Source organism: Myiozetetes cayanensis, unplaced genomic scaffold (genome assembly GCF_022539395.1).
Source record: "Myiozetetes cayanensis isolate MyiCay16 unplaced genomic scaffold, myiCay2020 scf12, whole genome shotgun sequence".
Taxonomy (NCBI): domain Eukaryota; kingdom Metazoa; phylum Chordata; class Aves; order Passeriformes; family Tyrannidae; genus Myiozetetes; species Myiozetetes cayanensis.
In genome coordinates, this window is record NW_026086826.1 from 25,304,516 (window position 1) to 25,321,489 (window position 16,974).

Genomic DNA, 16,974 nt, shown 5'->3' on the forward strand with positions numbered 1-16,974 from the left:
CAGGAGTGCTTCATCAGTAAGAGCTTTTGAATGGGAGCTTGAATTTATTTGTGTCTTGCAATAATTTTTCTTTGTCCTTTTCCCATATTTTGGGGGTAGTGGTCATATTCCTTCTAGCTGCTGGTTGATTAGTTTTTTCATACTGTCTTCTCAAAGCCTTGTTTATAGAAATACTGCAGCCTGATCATACTGTAATCCAGTTTAGGTGTCACTGGTGTGTATCTGACCCAATTCTGCTGTTATTATGTGCAGTGTCACTGTAGCATTTTTGAAGACCAGGAGCCTGATTATTCCAGAGGGCGAAGATTTTGCTCTGTACCCTATATTGATCAATGAGTTCTGTGCATACTGCACCAGTGAAGGATTAGGGCCCAGCACTGCCCATAATTGTGGAGCATCCCTATAAGGAACATACTGTGCACATCTAATGTTCAATATACAGCAACTTTTTAATGTACTTGGGCACTTCTTTGTTGTCATTGTTCTTAGCCAGTATCAGGAGAAGCTCCCAAGCAGCTCTCTGTGTATGCCCCCCACAGTGCAACACACAGTCCTTGCCCCAAGGAGCTGATACCGAGGCAGGCAGGGATCCAAAGGTGAGGAGAAGGGAAGTTACCCATCCCAAGTCAGGTGGCAGAGCAGAGCAGGGCTCTCCAAGTGCTCCCGCAGTGCCCGGGTGACCAGACCACACCACCTCGCCAAGGTGTGTGGTCTGGAGTCAGGAAGGATCGTGTTGCACTTGTTTCATTTACTGTAAGAGTAGTTTAATTGCTCCCAACAATTACACCAGTATGCTGAGAGATGAAATGGCTTGCTGGGGAATATTTTAAAGGTTCAGTTTTTTCAGCAAGCTGCAGATGCCGTTTGGGAAGAGAGTTAGCGTTGAGGTTTTAGTGCACTTCAGCTCTTTTGGAATACAGGATACTTGGGCCTCTTTCACTTGCAGTCACTTCTTTTACATTTTTTTTTTTAGTTGCTTTTTATTTTACTCTATTCCACCTGCAGTTGGCCTCGTTTAACCGTCATGGTTTAGGTGACTATTAAGAACTTTAAAAGAATACCAAAATGCTGTGGCAGTTAGCTCAAGTCCTTTGGAATGTCTTACCAAAAAATCCCCCAAACTTGGCTCTGTCTCTTCTGAAATGTAACATTAATTAATTCCCACGTTCTGTCTGCTGCTCTTAGTCCCTCCAGATGTGCTACTAGGAATAGACTGGCTCCCTGGTTACAAGCCATCTGGGCTCTGTAAACTGATTTGCACTTATATTAAACAATAAGTGAACAGAATGCGGAAGAGTTATTAAAGCAAATGTACATTGCTTATAAATCTCAAAGTAAAATATTAAAATGTAGTAAAGGGGAATGGAATGTGCAAATGAAGACCTGCTTGTTTTTAATGATTTTAGCTGTGACCTTCTCGATTTCAACCAAAAGAGAAGAATTTTATTTTTCTCTTTAAAAAATTAAAAAAAAAAAGAAAAAGAAACTATAAAACTGCTTACAGAAGTATCTGAGACAAAAACAAGGAAATATAATGTTCTAAACTTGACTGGTCCAAACCACTCAAGCTGCTGTGACAGCTCATAAAACTGAGAGTAGTTTTTAACTGGACTCTGTTTTACATTGCCAGAGTGAATTTTCCTTGCAGGAAGTAGCCAGAAGGTTTATTTAGTTTCCAGACTGCTGCTTTGATCTTTCCATTCTGTCACTTCTCAGGTTACATAGCCCTTTTTCACTGCAGTAAATCTGCAACAGTTAATGAGAATAAAATTTCCTCCTTCTCACTGATCGCATGCTGTTAAATGCCAAACCACAGCCAGCAGCATATTTGCAGAATTCAGCCGCACTGTACAAAAACAGCACAATCAGTTTAATCTTGTTGGTTTTGTAATTCATTTTATTGAGCTTTTCTTTTTCAAGTGACCTATTTTATCAAGACAAGTGGTTGCAGGGCCAGATCTGGAAGAAAGATTTAGAACTGTATTAAAGTGAAGGGTGTTTTTATGCTGGGTATAAGCATGGTCACAGGATTCAAAATTAAACCTACAGTGAGGAGTTTTAAAAAGTCCCATATATCAGTGGGATATTTCTTGTGGTTATTATCTGAACTGAACACGTGCTGCGAACAAGTCTCTAGCATAAAAATTAATATAGCAAATTAATTTCTTTGCCAAATACTTTAAATTGTTTTGATTCTAAAATCTTATTCTGGTTTTGCATTTATCAGTTTCAGCCATCCAGCTCCAGTGACCGAACCACCTTTTATCTTTCCTCTGGTAAACAAGGTGATGTTTTTATAATCATAAGATTTAAATAAAATAATAAATAAGTTTATAGAGTTTATTTGCCTTATGGGCTTTAAGCTTTGTAACTTTTGTTTTTTGTAAGTTTTGTAAGTTGTTTTGTTTTTGTAACTTTTGGTTTTTTGTTGTTGGGGATTTTTTTAAGACTCCCTAGCCAACCTTATCATCTTGAAACATTTTATTATTCATTTAATTAAAATTGATTTTTTTTCATAATAATGGTAATCCAAGGTATAGATCTCCCAAGAAAACGTTCCTTCTCTGTAATTGTATCTACCTTGTTTATCCAGCGTTATCCCTAAGAAAAAAAGCCAGTATGAGACAGGCATTTACTTTCATCTTTGTATACACTAAAATCATTGCTGATTTGGGATAAATTTTGACCAAATTTCACCAGGGCCCTGTGTTGATAAACAGAAGTGGTTGAAATCTGGATGATCATCTGTGGTGGTAAAAACTATTTCAAGTTTATTCATCAGTAATAACGCTCTGACTGCATTTGCCGTGCGCACTCAAGCGAGTGCTGCAAATCCCCCAGCCATGTTAACTTCCAGAGAAGGCTTTGAAAGCTTTTATTGGCTGCAGCTGGAAGGCAGAGCAGAACAGATTTGTTGACTCTGCCTCCCTCCCTCCCTCTCTACAGAATCTGGATTATCATCCCCACTGAGTTGCCCAGTTCTTAGTGCTGAGCCCCACAGGCAGCGTGACTGTCGCTGTGGCTTCTCCAGGCATTTGTGCACAAGAGGGAACTTTTGCCCCCATTTGTGTCAAAGCACAGAGCTGAGTGGCAGTGCTTGGGCTTGAGGAGTTTGTATAAATATTTAAATGAATTCATTCTCCAACTAAGAGCCCTTCACTGCAGGGTACCAAAAAGTTGCGGGTTTGCTTCAACTGCTTTTCCCAGAGTACGTTTTCACAGTGACCTGCTCTGTAATGTGGCACAGAAACCAAGAAACATTTCCCATATGGAAATGGGAAGGGTAGTGGAAGGCATGCACCAGATCCTGAGCTGAGCTCGCCAGTGGCACCAGTCACCTCTAGGAAATTGCCACTTCAGGATCCTGTTCTGCTCAGGCTGTTCCTGAAGCTTCTTAGTACCCAACTTAACACTGAGCTTGCTGGAGAGGCGTCAAACCTTCCCAAGCCAGACCTATTGCTAGTTTAGATTAAGGTAATGTACTCTTCAGTTTGTGGACTTGACAGATATACTTTGGACTGTGCAAGGAGAGAGGGGGAAGAAAGGACATCTTACTTTTTATTGCCTGCTCCTCAGGGCTTTTTTATTTGTTTTAGTTCTTAATTAATTTTTAAGAAATGGATGTATCTAATCAGAGGGTTTGGCCAGTTGTTGAGCCAAGAGCACAGAAGATGTTTCTGTCAGGTTTATAATGGAAAGCCAGAGCCCTTGGTTTCTGTTCCAGCTCTGACTGTGCACTTGACCTTTTAAGAAATCCTGTAGAGAAGGGCTGATAAACTCGCTGTCTGTGTGGCAGGGCTGTGAGCCTGGCTGAAGGGACGCTACAGGAGCCATCCCGATGCCCTGCAAAGAGACAAGATAGCTCTGTGAACAACTGGAGTCTCTGAGCTGCTGTTTTGCCCCCAGTTATATTGTGGATTGGTTGCTTTTCTAACAGAGCAGAAATACCCTTTTTTTTTCCTAAGGAGTTTTACAGAATAAGCAAAAGTCTTTTCTGTCTATGTCAGTCTAATTAGAGCCTTCTTGTTACTGTAGTTTGTCATTTGGCTGTCTTTAATGTCTGGGGTGTTTTCTCTTCCAATACTCCAATGGGAAGCTGAGGTCATGGAGAAAAGGCACAGCTTGTGCAGGATCACACAGCAGGTAACTGCCAGAGCAAGAACCCCAGCCCAGGTCCCAGGCAGTGTTCACAGAGCAGGGATGGCCAGGGCTGCAGCTCCCAAGCAAAGCTCCACTGCTTTTGGCTGAGCAAGGTCATTTGGCTTTGGTTCGGTGCTTTCTTACTATTCAGTTTGGAAACTTTTTTTTTTAATGTTTCCCTCCCCCAGTGGATTTTGACGTGGTTGTTGCTTGGTGCATAGCTGGAGCCTGACACAGAAGACACAGTGCTCATTTCTCCACCATTGTCAGCTTTGCATTTGTTTATAATTAAATGGGAAAAACAGCAGTATTGTGCTGAGCTACAACTGGGCACCAAGTCCAGAAGCAATTGGAAACTTTAAGTCATTAAGTGCACTGAAGAAAGCTGGATCACATGGAAGGAGAGACATAATCAAAGCTATATCATGATGCACAAGGGAGCTAAAGTATTGCCCAGGTTAATTTGGACACTTTCTGTCTTGTGAGCAATTACATCATTACTGGTTAAGGAACATTAATTTCAATGCTAATGTAGAGATGGACTTGGTACTTGGTGCAGTGTGCATAGACACTGTCCCTGCCTCAAAACTCCCCTTGTGCTTGAGGGCTAGAAAGCATGGAAAAAAGGCTTCACAGATATGGGAGAAAAAGTTGAGGCCATAAGAGGCAGAATTTAAGAGACTTGTGGTTTATAGTTTAACGTCATTACCAGTAGTGGGAGAATCTATAGTTACAGGACATTATACAAAGAAACATTGTTTTTTTCCTAAGGCTTCCTCAGTTGTATGCTTTCTCCATAACCCATGGCTTGTGCTCTTACTCTGAAATACGGAAAATTTATGGTCAGTGAAGGAAAACCAGAGGTAGCTGGCACGTAGGAGTAAATAGGATCATCTTCTTAGCTGCTAGATTCTAAGGAAGGGAAAAAGCAATGGGCCTTGTGCCCCTTTGTGATGCCCTCTGCTCTTTCATGATGGGTGGTAGGAGAAGGGGGTCCCATCCCATCCCCAGCTTAGCTGACAGGGAATATCAGCAGAAGGGCCGCAGAGTCCGTGGGCTTCACAGGCTCTGAGCCTTGGCTTAGGTGTGGTGGTTCACTGGTAGCTGCAAAGGACTAACTAAATGTTTCTTACCTAAAGATAACAGTAGAAGCTGGAGGGGGGGTGTGTGTTCTGTGGAATTCAAACCCATTTCCTGCCTCCTGTACTTGGATGCACACGGTGCTTGAATCCTCACTGTCCCATGGGTCGAGGCCTGGATGCTCCCAGCTCCCCTGCTTTTCCGTACCCTGGTTTCTGTGCAGAGGAAACCTGTGGATGGAGGGAGGGAGCTGCAGCCTTCACTACCCAGCTCATTGGGCTGGCAGGACTATCACATCCCATACACGATTACACTGCCCTGCACTGCAGTCCTTGTCTCAGACCTGCACTCCAGCACCTCTCATCAACACTTCAAATGAACAAACAAACAAAAACACACACTGAGATGAGAGAAAAAATATGGACTTTGCTGCTGGCAAACTCCTGTGTCTCTTGTTGACAAGTATTATAATCAGTAAACTGCATCTCATTTGTACAGATTATAATGCTGTGCTTGTCTGGAGATCAGAGACTGGCCTGCCACTCCTATGGCTTAGGCACCTCCTAAGGGAAAAATACAGCCTTTGGTATTCATCTGAATAGAATGTCTTTTTGTGGAATATGGGGGTTTATGGCATGGGAGTTTATAAGGGAGTGCAGGATGGTAACTGTACTGTGTGGTACCAACAGTGCTGTCACACACGAGTAGATTCACAGACGGGAAACTTTAGGACTTCTGGGATGCACTGCTGGAGCTCTGAATGGCTGCCTGGGGTGAGGGGAGGGATGACTTGAGAGTGAAGACAGTGCTTTTTAGAAACAACAATACCTGGTGTTAGAGGGAGAAGGTAGAGAGGAAACAGGTTGCTGTGAACTGCACTTGTATCACGTTTCTGAAAGATGCTCAGAAACCTTCTGGTTCAACCCCCATTTTCTGATACTCAAGGAGGAGTTTTGAAAAGCTGCAGGTGTGGTCAGTGGCAGGAAAAAGAGTGCCATGTGTGTCAGCAGAGGCTGCCTGTTCACACCTGCACTAAACCCTCTGAGCACCTCCTTGGAGAACAAGAACTTTGGGTGGGATTCCTTCATTTGGACTTGGTAGACTTGCTGAGGAGTCGAGAGCTGCAAGTAATGTTTGGTTGGTCTTAGCAAGGTCAGAAGATCTAGGGAATTATAAGTTTACAGATGTTTTTTAAATTATAATGGTTTTTATTTTTAATAAAATTATAAAGCTTATATCACTGGTGAGTAGCTGAGAGCCTCTGTGCCATGAGGTATTGTTGATGCAGACTAAGGAGGAAGGATTGACAGGGTTTTATAACAGGTTTAAGATGAAAAAAAACGTAGCTGAAACCTTAGCTCTGGTGGAAGCACTGTATGTGTTTAGCTTGAAGTTCCATTTTCAGTGTGCAGTGATTCCAGGGTGCTTTAATTTGGGGCAGAAAAGGATGAAACTTCGACCATAAAGTGTGAGCTCCTAAATTGGTACTTCACCCTTGAAGGCTTTTCCTGGGCTGCCTTCACCTGCACGGGCAGTCCCAGCCTTTCACTGCACACTCTGGTACAATCATTGCTGTGGTTGTTCGGGCCTCTGACTGTGCAGGCCTGTTTCCCAAACAATGTTTTTTTTGCTGGGATCACTCTAAGATCCACAGATCCTACTGGGGGGGTTTCACTTGGACTTTAAGGGGTTACTCATGACCAAGAATTTCCTCAGTGACACTGGACTTGCCTTTGTGAGGCCCTGCTTATGGCAGAGGAATTAGTACCTTGGAATTAGGATCCAATTTTAGAGCACCCTGTCAGCAGCAGCACAGGCACCAGTGTGAACACTGGTGTGGACAGGCCCAGGTGTCTGTGGCTCAGGAGAGATCACGGGGAGCTCTGTGGTCACTCTGCACCCGGGTGCTAATGACCCAGTGAGAGCTCTGGGGAGCAGCACAGGTACCTGCAGGGAAACCCCAGCAGAGGATTCCTAGTGGAATGCTCCCTGTCGGAGCCTGGCAGGTCTTCCAGACATTCCACAAAACCTGTCTAGTCCCTGGGGCTCCGGGGGCAGGAGGGAGTTAAGGAAAGGAAGGATGTTGTGTGTACAGTGGGACACTGGCTGGCGTTTCCTTTGGGGTGGGGGGGGACGCAGTTGTTCCTTACATCTTAAATGATGTGCGAGCACCCAGGATCCTACATGGGCGTATTAATTTGGATGTTATGAATCAGAGCAAGCATCAATAAGCAGAGCTGTTAAGAAATCTCTCCTCACTCATGCACATCAGGAACATTTTCCTCTTGGGCATGTGTTCTTCAGTTCCCCAGCAGTACAAGCAAATTGGAAAGTTCAGCTGTCATTTGGGGAAGGTCATAGATCACACTAGCAGCCTGAGTAATCCAAGAGGTTTTAAGTATCATAGCATTTAGTTTAAAGTGAAATTTGCTCTGACAGGGGCTGGCAGACCAATAGGAAAAAGAAATATTTGTGCTTGGAGAAGTGCATGTGTAGAGACCTCGAGTATAACTGATGGCTGGAAGTGATTTCAGTCTAAAAAAAACAAATCATTAAGAGAGTGCATAGGGGTAAAATACACAGTTCATATTTTAAAGAGTCTCAAAATGAACCAGCAACTGAGGTTAGCGGTACATAGTAATTAGCTGGGCTGTTCACTGTTTAACTCCATCAGCTCCAGGCGTGGGGTGAAGTTTGCACAAGCACACAGCTGGGCTGTGCCCGTGGGTTGAAGGCGCGGATCTCTCTGCGCAGGCGCGCGATGCTGCGAGACAGAACTGCCTGAAATCACTCGCAGAGTGAGCCATTTATCTGAGGGGTTTGGTGTGGTGTTGTACGATTCATATCTGTTCTGCAGCTGCAGGCATGCATGCACCTCTGCTAGGGTACCTAAGTGAATAGGGGTGAGTATTGGGAGGAAAAAACACTAATTCTGGGATGAGTATTGTTGCCCTAAATGGCATAATTACATGTCCCTAGCTTTTTGGGAAGACAGGCTGATGCTTGCTCTGCTGAGCACCGAGTTTCCCGGTAGATGCTGTATCATAAGGCCAACAACATATTTTTTGCTAGGAGCAAGTTTTGAACTTGATTGCTGGTATAAATCTGAGCACACATGGCACAAATCATGATCTCAGGCCAGTCGTTACCCAACAAGTGTTTACAGCCGCACAACTACCATCTCTCCTGGGTCTCCCCTTCTGCTATTCTTGGCAGAAGGGACAAGGATTCATCAGGACTTGGTTTTTAAACCAGTCTCCACCTTGGTGGGTTATGCCCTTGGCCTGCCAGCCTCCTGAGCCTGCCAGACTCCACACTCAGTCTCCAGGCGTGTGTTGGCTGCTGATTGTCCTTCCCCTCCGTTACCTTCTGGGCTCGGGAGCCTTCCCTTCAACTGCTACAGGCTCTGCCAGGGCACTCAGTCCCACAGGCAAAGCTGGTGTGCTTCAAGAGCACTAATGTGTAAAAATGATGCCAATTTTTTTCAAGCATGGCTAAACCTTCATTTACTTAAGAGAAATATTTAGATAGGAGAGAGTAGTGATTTGATCAAGGTGTTTTAATGTGATTTTCTGATCCTTTTTTTTTTTTTTTTTTTTTTTAGCTGTCCAAAGCAGTTATCAGCTGATCCATCTCTTCCAGTTTTCTTCAGGACACTAACATATGTCTGAACCATTTGGAAATAACTGATACTCCTCAAAGTTTAAACTCTAGGGATCTTTACCTAATTACTTACACGTTTATAAAAAAAAAAATAAAAAAATGATTTGCTGAGAATGTGATTGAAACCATATTTTCCCTGCTCTTGTTATCAATTTAAATACATTTAGAAGTTCTTTGAATAAGGATTACTGAGCTGGAAGTGGCTGGAAGAGCTCAGCCTGCAGGGATAGAGGCCCATTGCCACCACGTGGCTCAGGGCGTTACTACACCTCACCCCAGAAAGTCAGTGGTGGTTTAGTTTGGGGTGTATAATGGAGGGACTAAAAGAAGCTCAGGACAGGTCTCCACCTCCTGTCTTTGTTGTGTGCCTCTCTGCCACGGTAAACCCCAGGATGGCTCCTTCTGTCTCTCCTGTGAGCCAAGGCATGTCCCCGATGAGCTTGACTTGCAGTCAGCAGCCTCGGGCACCCTCAGTCTCCTCACTTACCTAAACATCATTCCAGAATGAGCTTTTCAGCAGGGAGCAGAAATGCAAAAAGCCCCTATTTACCACACTAATAATGAAAACAACTTACCACAACTAACATTGTTATAGTAAAAAAAAAAACAACATTGAAAGATAAACCCAGAAAAGCACTTTCTGTTAAAATAGCTTTTCATTATAAATCAAATATAGATATTTTAAGGATCTTTGGAAGACAACAATGGAGTTTCTGAGTTTGAAGGTAGCCTTAAAGGGTCCTGCTTCTCTTCAGTGTTACACATGTAACTGGGCACTTGTAGAAACACAACAGAACCCGACCCTGCACTTCCAACTTAAGAAGAACTCTTATTAAAGAACTGATGGTTTATAGTAGTTCTTCAATTGGTTTGTTTTTTGAACTGCCAAACAAACTGCTCAGCTTTGTGCTTGTCCTTGATGGCTTGTTTGGAAGAGCTTTGGGGTCTGTGTTGACACAGGGGCCCCCACGGGCAGCCCATGCCAGGTCTGTCTGTCAATCCTTTGCGTGCTGGAAATCAGGAGCAGGGACCATTCTCTGGCTAAGGTGAGTGCACGGTTTGGGGTTTCTGGAGATGAGAGTTAAACACAAAGTAACAGGATTTCTCTTAATCCCCTCTTTCAAAGCTTCAAGCTTCATAATGAGAAAGCTGTTGTTTGCCAGGTACAAAGGAGGCAGCTGGGGAAGGTGCCTCAGAGGTCACCAGCTCATTTCCTAATGAGCTTGAAAAAAAGTAACAGGACTTTAGAGTGGATACAAGAAAGAACTGGTGGTCAGAAGCAGGTGTGGAGCCAGAGGAGTGCACCCCTGCAGGATACACCACAGCCACTCTGCTGCTCTCTGCTCTGATGAAGGGCCTACTCAGACTGCTGGCTCTGTGGAGGAGTTGGGGACAGGGGCATTGTCCATTCACAGAAACACAGGCAGACATGGAAATGCAAAGCACTTCCAGGACACGACATTTCTCAAGATATTTTCAGGTAAACCAGAATGATTTTCTCTGCAGCTTGGCTGTTGATTGTGTCCCTTTCCTCTCAGAGGACAAATCTCAGCCTCAGACTTTCCACCTTCACCTGATTATGAGAACATCCTCTGAGTGAACTAGTTTGCTGAGAAGCCAGGCACCAAGGATCCTTTTCTAGGACTTCACTGAGACACAAGCCGGGGAAAGTGTCTTTGTGAGGACAGTGATGGACATGGTCCCCCACTGCAGCTCAGCCCTTTCAGTCCAACTGATTCAGCAGTGCCAGCTTCTTGCTGAGCCAGGGCCTGGGGCCCACCCATTGTACATCTTCTGGAGGGGTCATTCTTTCCCAGCCTTGACTGTTGCATAACCCATGTTCCATATGGATAATTAGCAGTAATGAGGTTCAGCTTTTCCCCACTCCAAAGGCACTTTGGTTCTTTGTGTTTTGACAGTCTTCAGAGGGGAAGTTCAGCTCCTTTCAATGCATCTTTAGTCAGAAAATAAATCAGGATCCTTTTTCATTTGTCCCTCTACTGAAGTGGAAGTTAAGAAGTGACATAACTATGAACAGGCAGAAGTCCAATGTCTTAAGCAATGTTCATTTTTCCTCTACCTCCTCCATGAGAGTTACTGTGGAGCATGAAAAATGTGCCACTTTTCCTTACGCAGTTCTTGTGTTTTAATATCTAATTCATGGCTGTGGTACTCTTTAGGTGTAAGGGATTTCTCTTAAGGGAGACTGTAGGTGCTATTTGATATGAAAATTAATTATTCTGTCTCATTAGTACAAAGCCTTTCAGTATATGATGAATGCATTCTGCCATTTGACTGCCAATCTTGTATCCCACCTGAAACACCATCCATACTGAACTATGTTGCTGTGCCAGATCTTCTCACTTTCTCCCTTCTCACTGGTGTTTTCCCTGGCACTTCAGAAATGTACTGAAGGCAGGGACTGAGACTGTTCAGAGGTGCTGTGTAGGGCAGGGTTACAGTGGGCTTTGCCAGAAGCCTTCACGAAGCCTTTCCTGGATGACATGTTGACTCCCATGCACAGAGGGAGAAATCTAGTCACAGGAGTGAAGTTCTTGGCCACTAAGTCCATACAAGGATGGAAGAGAAGATTTCTGTCTCTTCGGGGATCTCCCTTGGACCAGAAAGCCTTTCCTCAATAGGAGTTGTGTTGATTTCTCTGCAGCATTTCTTTTCCCACCAGGGAAGAGGAGACAGAGCAGTGCTGGCCAGAAGGGGAACATGAACATGGCTTGCAAAGTTGCCTCACAAAACTTCTCTGTGGCAGGAGGAGTTGGAGACACCAGCCTTAGGGTGCCTTCTGTGCCATACAAAAACCTGCAGTTTCTCTCTCCTTGTTATTTTGTAGCATCGGAGTTGATGGATTCGGTCAGTCCCCAGGGGTTCCGGGCCGCCCAGCCACTGCCTACGGATACCGCCCGGACGAACCGTATTACTACGGCTACGGAGCACGGTGAGCCCGCCCATCCTGGAGAAGCAGGGCGTGCCTGGCCAGCACAGACCTGTCCCTTGGTAATGCATGACTGTACCTCCGTGGGGCCGTCACTCTGTATCCTTTGGCATGTGTAGCTCCAGATAAATGTAGCCTTTCTGGGTCCAGTGTGTTAGTGACAGTGTTTATTCTTCGGTTGCTCTTTGTTATTATTTTTGTACAGTATTCACTCTGTGACTTGAAAGCAGGAGTTGGAAACTACTGGACTGGAAAGTGTCACATTATGTATATCAAGCTACTAATTTAATTTCTATTAAACATAAAAACCTGTGTGGTCAGCAGTGGTGAATGTGTTTCTAAGCAATGTTTCGTGTGTTTTACAAGACATTTAAGACGAGTGCTCCGTGTGCACTGTGTTTAACATGGACTGTTTCCCTCTCACACTTTGGTCACAGGAACATTGTTAAGCCCCAGCATCTCCTGGCACTGCCCTGACACGTAGTTTGGACCAAAGTCTAGCCCTGGGTCTGAACACTTTAATAATGGAAAGATGGCACAGATTCGCTCCCTGGAGCTTCAGACATTTACAATCTGGTTAAAGTGCTTGAGAACACTTAAAATTAGAAACTACACTACAACAGAATACCTTCACCATAGTGTTTAAGCAGAGCTCTGTGGGCTGAGAGAAGACAGCCACATCCTGAGGGCCAGCAAGAGAAGAACACTCTACCTTGGTTCAGAATCCAGATGCAGAGCCTTTTCCCCAGCTTCCACATCTGGAAATACAAATCCATTTTGTCCTGCTCGTTCACGGGACTGAAGTTGGATCTCAACACGGATCACTGAGCAGCACAGACAGGCCAAGACACCTTCCCGTTGGGCTCACGGGTGGGGATTGCTTAAAGCCGGGTTTTAAAATACACAACGTGCAAACGGAGTTCAGGCTGAAACTGCTCTTTAGCTGTGAACCCCCAGCCAACAGAAACAAACAAGTGAGGGAAATGCCCTCTTCTGCCACAACCATCGAGGCAGTTCAAATCCTCACTTTTTAAAAGAAAAGCTACCTCTACCTCAACTTTTTTTCTTTCATTAATGGCTTTTAATTTGCAGAATTGTTCCTCTGCTCTTTTCTCCCTCCTCTGTGGCTTATAAACAGAAAGCTGGCTTGCTCTTGGGGGCTGATCCTACGGAACCTGTTGCCATAATCCCGTAAGACTGGGGTCTGTGCTGGGAAGGTGATCTTCAAAGGCACAGGCTTGTTTAGGAAGCTGACAGACTATTAGTCATATACTTCAAAAATACCTTTGAAATCAAGAGTGTTTTGAAACCTTGTTTTATCTTTAAAAGGTGTGCAGATACTTTTGTAAGCAGCATTACTCCCTCTGTTTCATGCTGCATGACTGGAAACAAGGCTAAAATTAGCCATGGTATTTCTTACCAGTTTTCAGCCTCTTCCCTGTGCTGGCTTCTTGTTCATTGCTTTACTCACTGGAGGTAGGTGGAAGAGCATTGCCAAGATTAACTAGTATTTTTAAAAATTATTTTCTCTACCATTTTAAAGTAATTTTTACGCAATTTCTTAGAACACATAAGATCTCACTAGAAACATGGCAGAAAACTTGAATTAAACTAATGGGTTTCCAGTGCTGTACCTCTCTAGATCCTTTCCTTTGTTCTGAGGCCACGCTGGATTTGCCCAGTGGTTGTGCCACATTTAGTCAAAAGCTTTCAGGTACTTTTATGGTTATAGCTGTGAGAGAAATTCCCCAAACTGCACACTCAGACTCAGGCTTTTCTTCTGAGGCTGGCGCTCGCTCCTCAGGCTTTTCCAGAAAATTAGTGTGAAGTTATTTAAAGCAGTTGCCCTTCTCATGGAATGTGTTTTGGGGGAAAAACAAAATGAAGTGGGTCCTTGGAGTATATGCAAACTATCAATGAAACTGAAGGAGCCTTTAATTGCAAGCTTCAGGTTAACGAGGAGCTGCAGTCGAGCTCCAGCGAAGGGGTGGGTGTCTGTAATTGTATTACAGTTGTGACCATGCTGAGAATAAATGGCAGTGGAAAAATCTCTGGCTGCATTTTTAGTATTCAGTGTTAGGAGTTTATGAGAAAAGAATAAAAGATCAAGTATTTGTAGCTTTGCCTGGCAGCAGCTAAGAGAAGAACATCATTTATCTGCAAGCAGAGCTTGGTAAAAATTACTCAGCACTTAGTAGCCTGAGGACAGAGCCTGCTAGCCAAGATGAAAAACAGCTGTGCCACTGCACTCTTAAGGCAGGAGAGAGGCTGATTTTTCCCCTTAATTACAGTCCTGAGCCAGAAAGGGAGAAAAAAAGATAGGAGCACATAGATTTTTCAATCTATATCACATTTCCTGTGGGTGTTGGAGGGAGCCTGGAGAGTCTGACCTGTTTAATTATATGTATTTATGGATTTGGTCCCTGGGTACTGTATCCTGTATAAAATGGGGCGAGGAGGGATCTGCTTTCTTTTAGCAACTTCTACAACTTTTGTTCTTTCCTTTTTTTCCTGGTTTCTCTCCCTAACTTTGTAAGGCTCCTCTTTTCTTTCCCTGCAGGAGCAATCCTGAACCATCCCAGGAGTATCCTCTTTCCCAGCCTGCTGCTAATTAATTAATGAGTTTGGTTAGGCAAGTGTTTTAGATATAATTAGGCTGTAAAGTTAAATAGCACAATGAAACAAGCATGGGCTGAGAAGCTCGTAGGTCTGGTAGCGATTACAGAGGCTTTGTGCAGATGTACGGGCTCGTTTCCGTGAGCAGCGGGCTCAAAGCAGCTGCCTCACGTCGTGTGCTAAATTATTAGTTGTACTACACGAGTATCTGGGAGCTTACCAGGGCAACAGGGTGGGGAAAGCAAAAGTAAACAAATATCCTCATCCCTGAGAGCTCATGGAGGACCTGATTCAAGGTCTTTTAAATATCCAGGGAGGTGTGGAGCCATCTGCTGACAGTTTAACATGTGCATTTCATTCTGAAATCAGACTGCCATGATTCTGTTTAGTTTAATCCATTCTGGATTAAATGAAACAGGAACAAGATGTATCTTCTTCTGGAATAAGCAGGACAAGCTCTGTTTAGATACAAGAGATTTCAGGCCCCTCTGGCAGGTTCTTTGGTGGAATTCCTGTAATAAGGGCACTGGTAAGCTCAGATGTCCTGTTGTCATGCCAGGAGGCTGAGAACAGCAACAACCTCCATCCCTGCTGTGACCATCCTCAAAAAACATGGAAAACTGAAGCTGACTTACTGGGGCAGCTCATGGGGCAGCTGTCAGCCCCTGAAGTTGTTGCGATGCGCTCAGTTTTTCCTCAAGGTTAAGGTTTTGAGGTTTTCTCCTTAGGGAGCTCTGAGGCACTAGGAGAGGTGCTGGAGCTACACAGACAAGGGGGGACAGCACTGCCCTGGGCGTGCTTCACAGGCACAAGGTGACATTTGCAACCACCCACTCGAATAAAAAATGGACAAAGTACATTGGGGTCCCTGTCCCTAAAGAGAGAAACCCACTTCTGCTTATTAAGCAGTTGAGAAATATTAGCAGACTAAGCTGCTGTGCTGTAGTTGGAACTAACCTGACTATGTGGGAACAGGACATCATGGGAAAAGGCATCAGCTGGGAGCAGCACTGCAGCCGTGTTTCCCACGGCCTGGAAGAGGAAGAGCTGGAAAACATTTCTGCAGCACAGAGAGCGACTGCACCAGGGTCTGCTGGACAGACTGGAGCTGTGGATGTCCTGTCCCTGCAAGTGTCCAAGGCCAGGCTGGATGGAGCTCTGAGCAACCTGGTCTGGTGAAAGGAGTCCCTGCCCATGGCTGAGGGTTTAGAACAAGATGATCTTTAAGGTCCCTTCCAACCCAAACCATTCTGGGATTCTACAACATTTCTCCCGAGATGTCCCTTTAGACCTTAAAGACTCTATTCCATAGATGTGCTTTTTGCCCTGTCCTTTCCTACAGTCACTGGCTGGCTGTCTCTCCACTATGTTCATCTTTTCTTGCCCAATCAACTTAAATAAGTAGTTAAAAACCTAATGAGGCACTTGCTATGAGCTCTGTAATCCTGCTCGTTCCCTCTGAGCCTGAAAGATAAGGGTATGGGGGTTCCTCAGCTCCTGGGTGGTTCTCTGGAGGAGCCCAGCATTGGCTGGTTTTAGGAAAGGCAAAGGAAGTTTGTGGACAAAGCCCAGCTGGGTGTTTGTGGAGCACCTGGTGTAACAGGGTCCTAAATAGGACACACACCTTGGTGCCTTCAGTCTGTGTGGAACAATCGACTCACACAGGAAAAGCAGGTAAAGGCAAGGAATGCTTCTCCACAGAGGCTGTCCAGCAAAGGAAATACACCATAAATGACGCAGAGCAGTAAAAGTTTGCCTTTTCTTCCTGACAGCCACATGAATCACACCACAGCCTGGGTCTGGAGCCAAGTACTGGGAGTAGAAATCGGGTGTTGCTTATTAATTTTTTATCTTTAAGTTGTTCAGATCTTCTGACCCTCTGCCTTTGCCCTGCCACAAACACATACAGAGGACATACAAATCCCCACTTAGGCCTTGAATAAACTGTGGTGAGAAATGTCCAGAGTTTCCCCTTATTTTTCACTTTGGGTCCAGGGTCTTTTGGCATGACTGTCCCATTTGAGCCAAAGACTAGATCTTCCCTGCCTTTAAAGAGGGAGGTGGTGTACCTGAATTTTACTTAGTTTCTGTTCCTGTGTACATTATATTACCCCTTAACATGTGATGTACTGTACGTCATACTGTGTATGACCCATTTTACTTTCCTGCACCCTCCTCCACCCATCATCTTCTGCTTTATTTAAAGACCCAGATCATCCATCTGCCAGCATATGCCTGTGCCAGAGAAGTGGACTCGTCCTAGCACTGTGTCCCCATGTTAACCTTGACATGCCAGCTTATAGCCCTCCCCATACACAGGCATAGGAGAAGTCCATCCTCCTTGCTCATCTGAACAGATGGTGAGGCTCTACTGAGTGGAGTTTGGGTGTGGATCTGAGGGAATCCCTTTTCCTGTCCAGGTGCTGTGGCTTTGTTGTTGCTGAAGGGACTCTGGCATGGATGAGCCATTGGGCAGCAGCCCCATGTCTTGGATCATCCAGACTGTCCATGGACAGGAAGGCTTC

At 44.6% G+C, this 16,974-nt stretch overlaps 1 protein-coding gene across 2 annotated transcripts in view; it reads left to right on the forward strand.

Moving 5' to 3' along the window:
- KIFAP3 (kinesin associated protein 3) overlaps positions 1-12,153 on the forward strand; it is a 65,785-nt gene extending 53,632 nt beyond the window's left edge. For both annotated transcript variants that reach the window (XM_050306649.1, XM_050306651.1), the window contains exon 20: positions 11,732-12,153. In XM_050306649.1, the coding sequence (XP_050162606.1) occupies positions 11,732-11,840 (109 nt within the window). In that variant the 3' untranslated portion in view covers positions 11,841-12,153. The remainder of the gene's footprint in view (positions 1-11,731) is intronic.
- Positions 12,154-16,974: the final 4,821 nt, after the last annotated feature.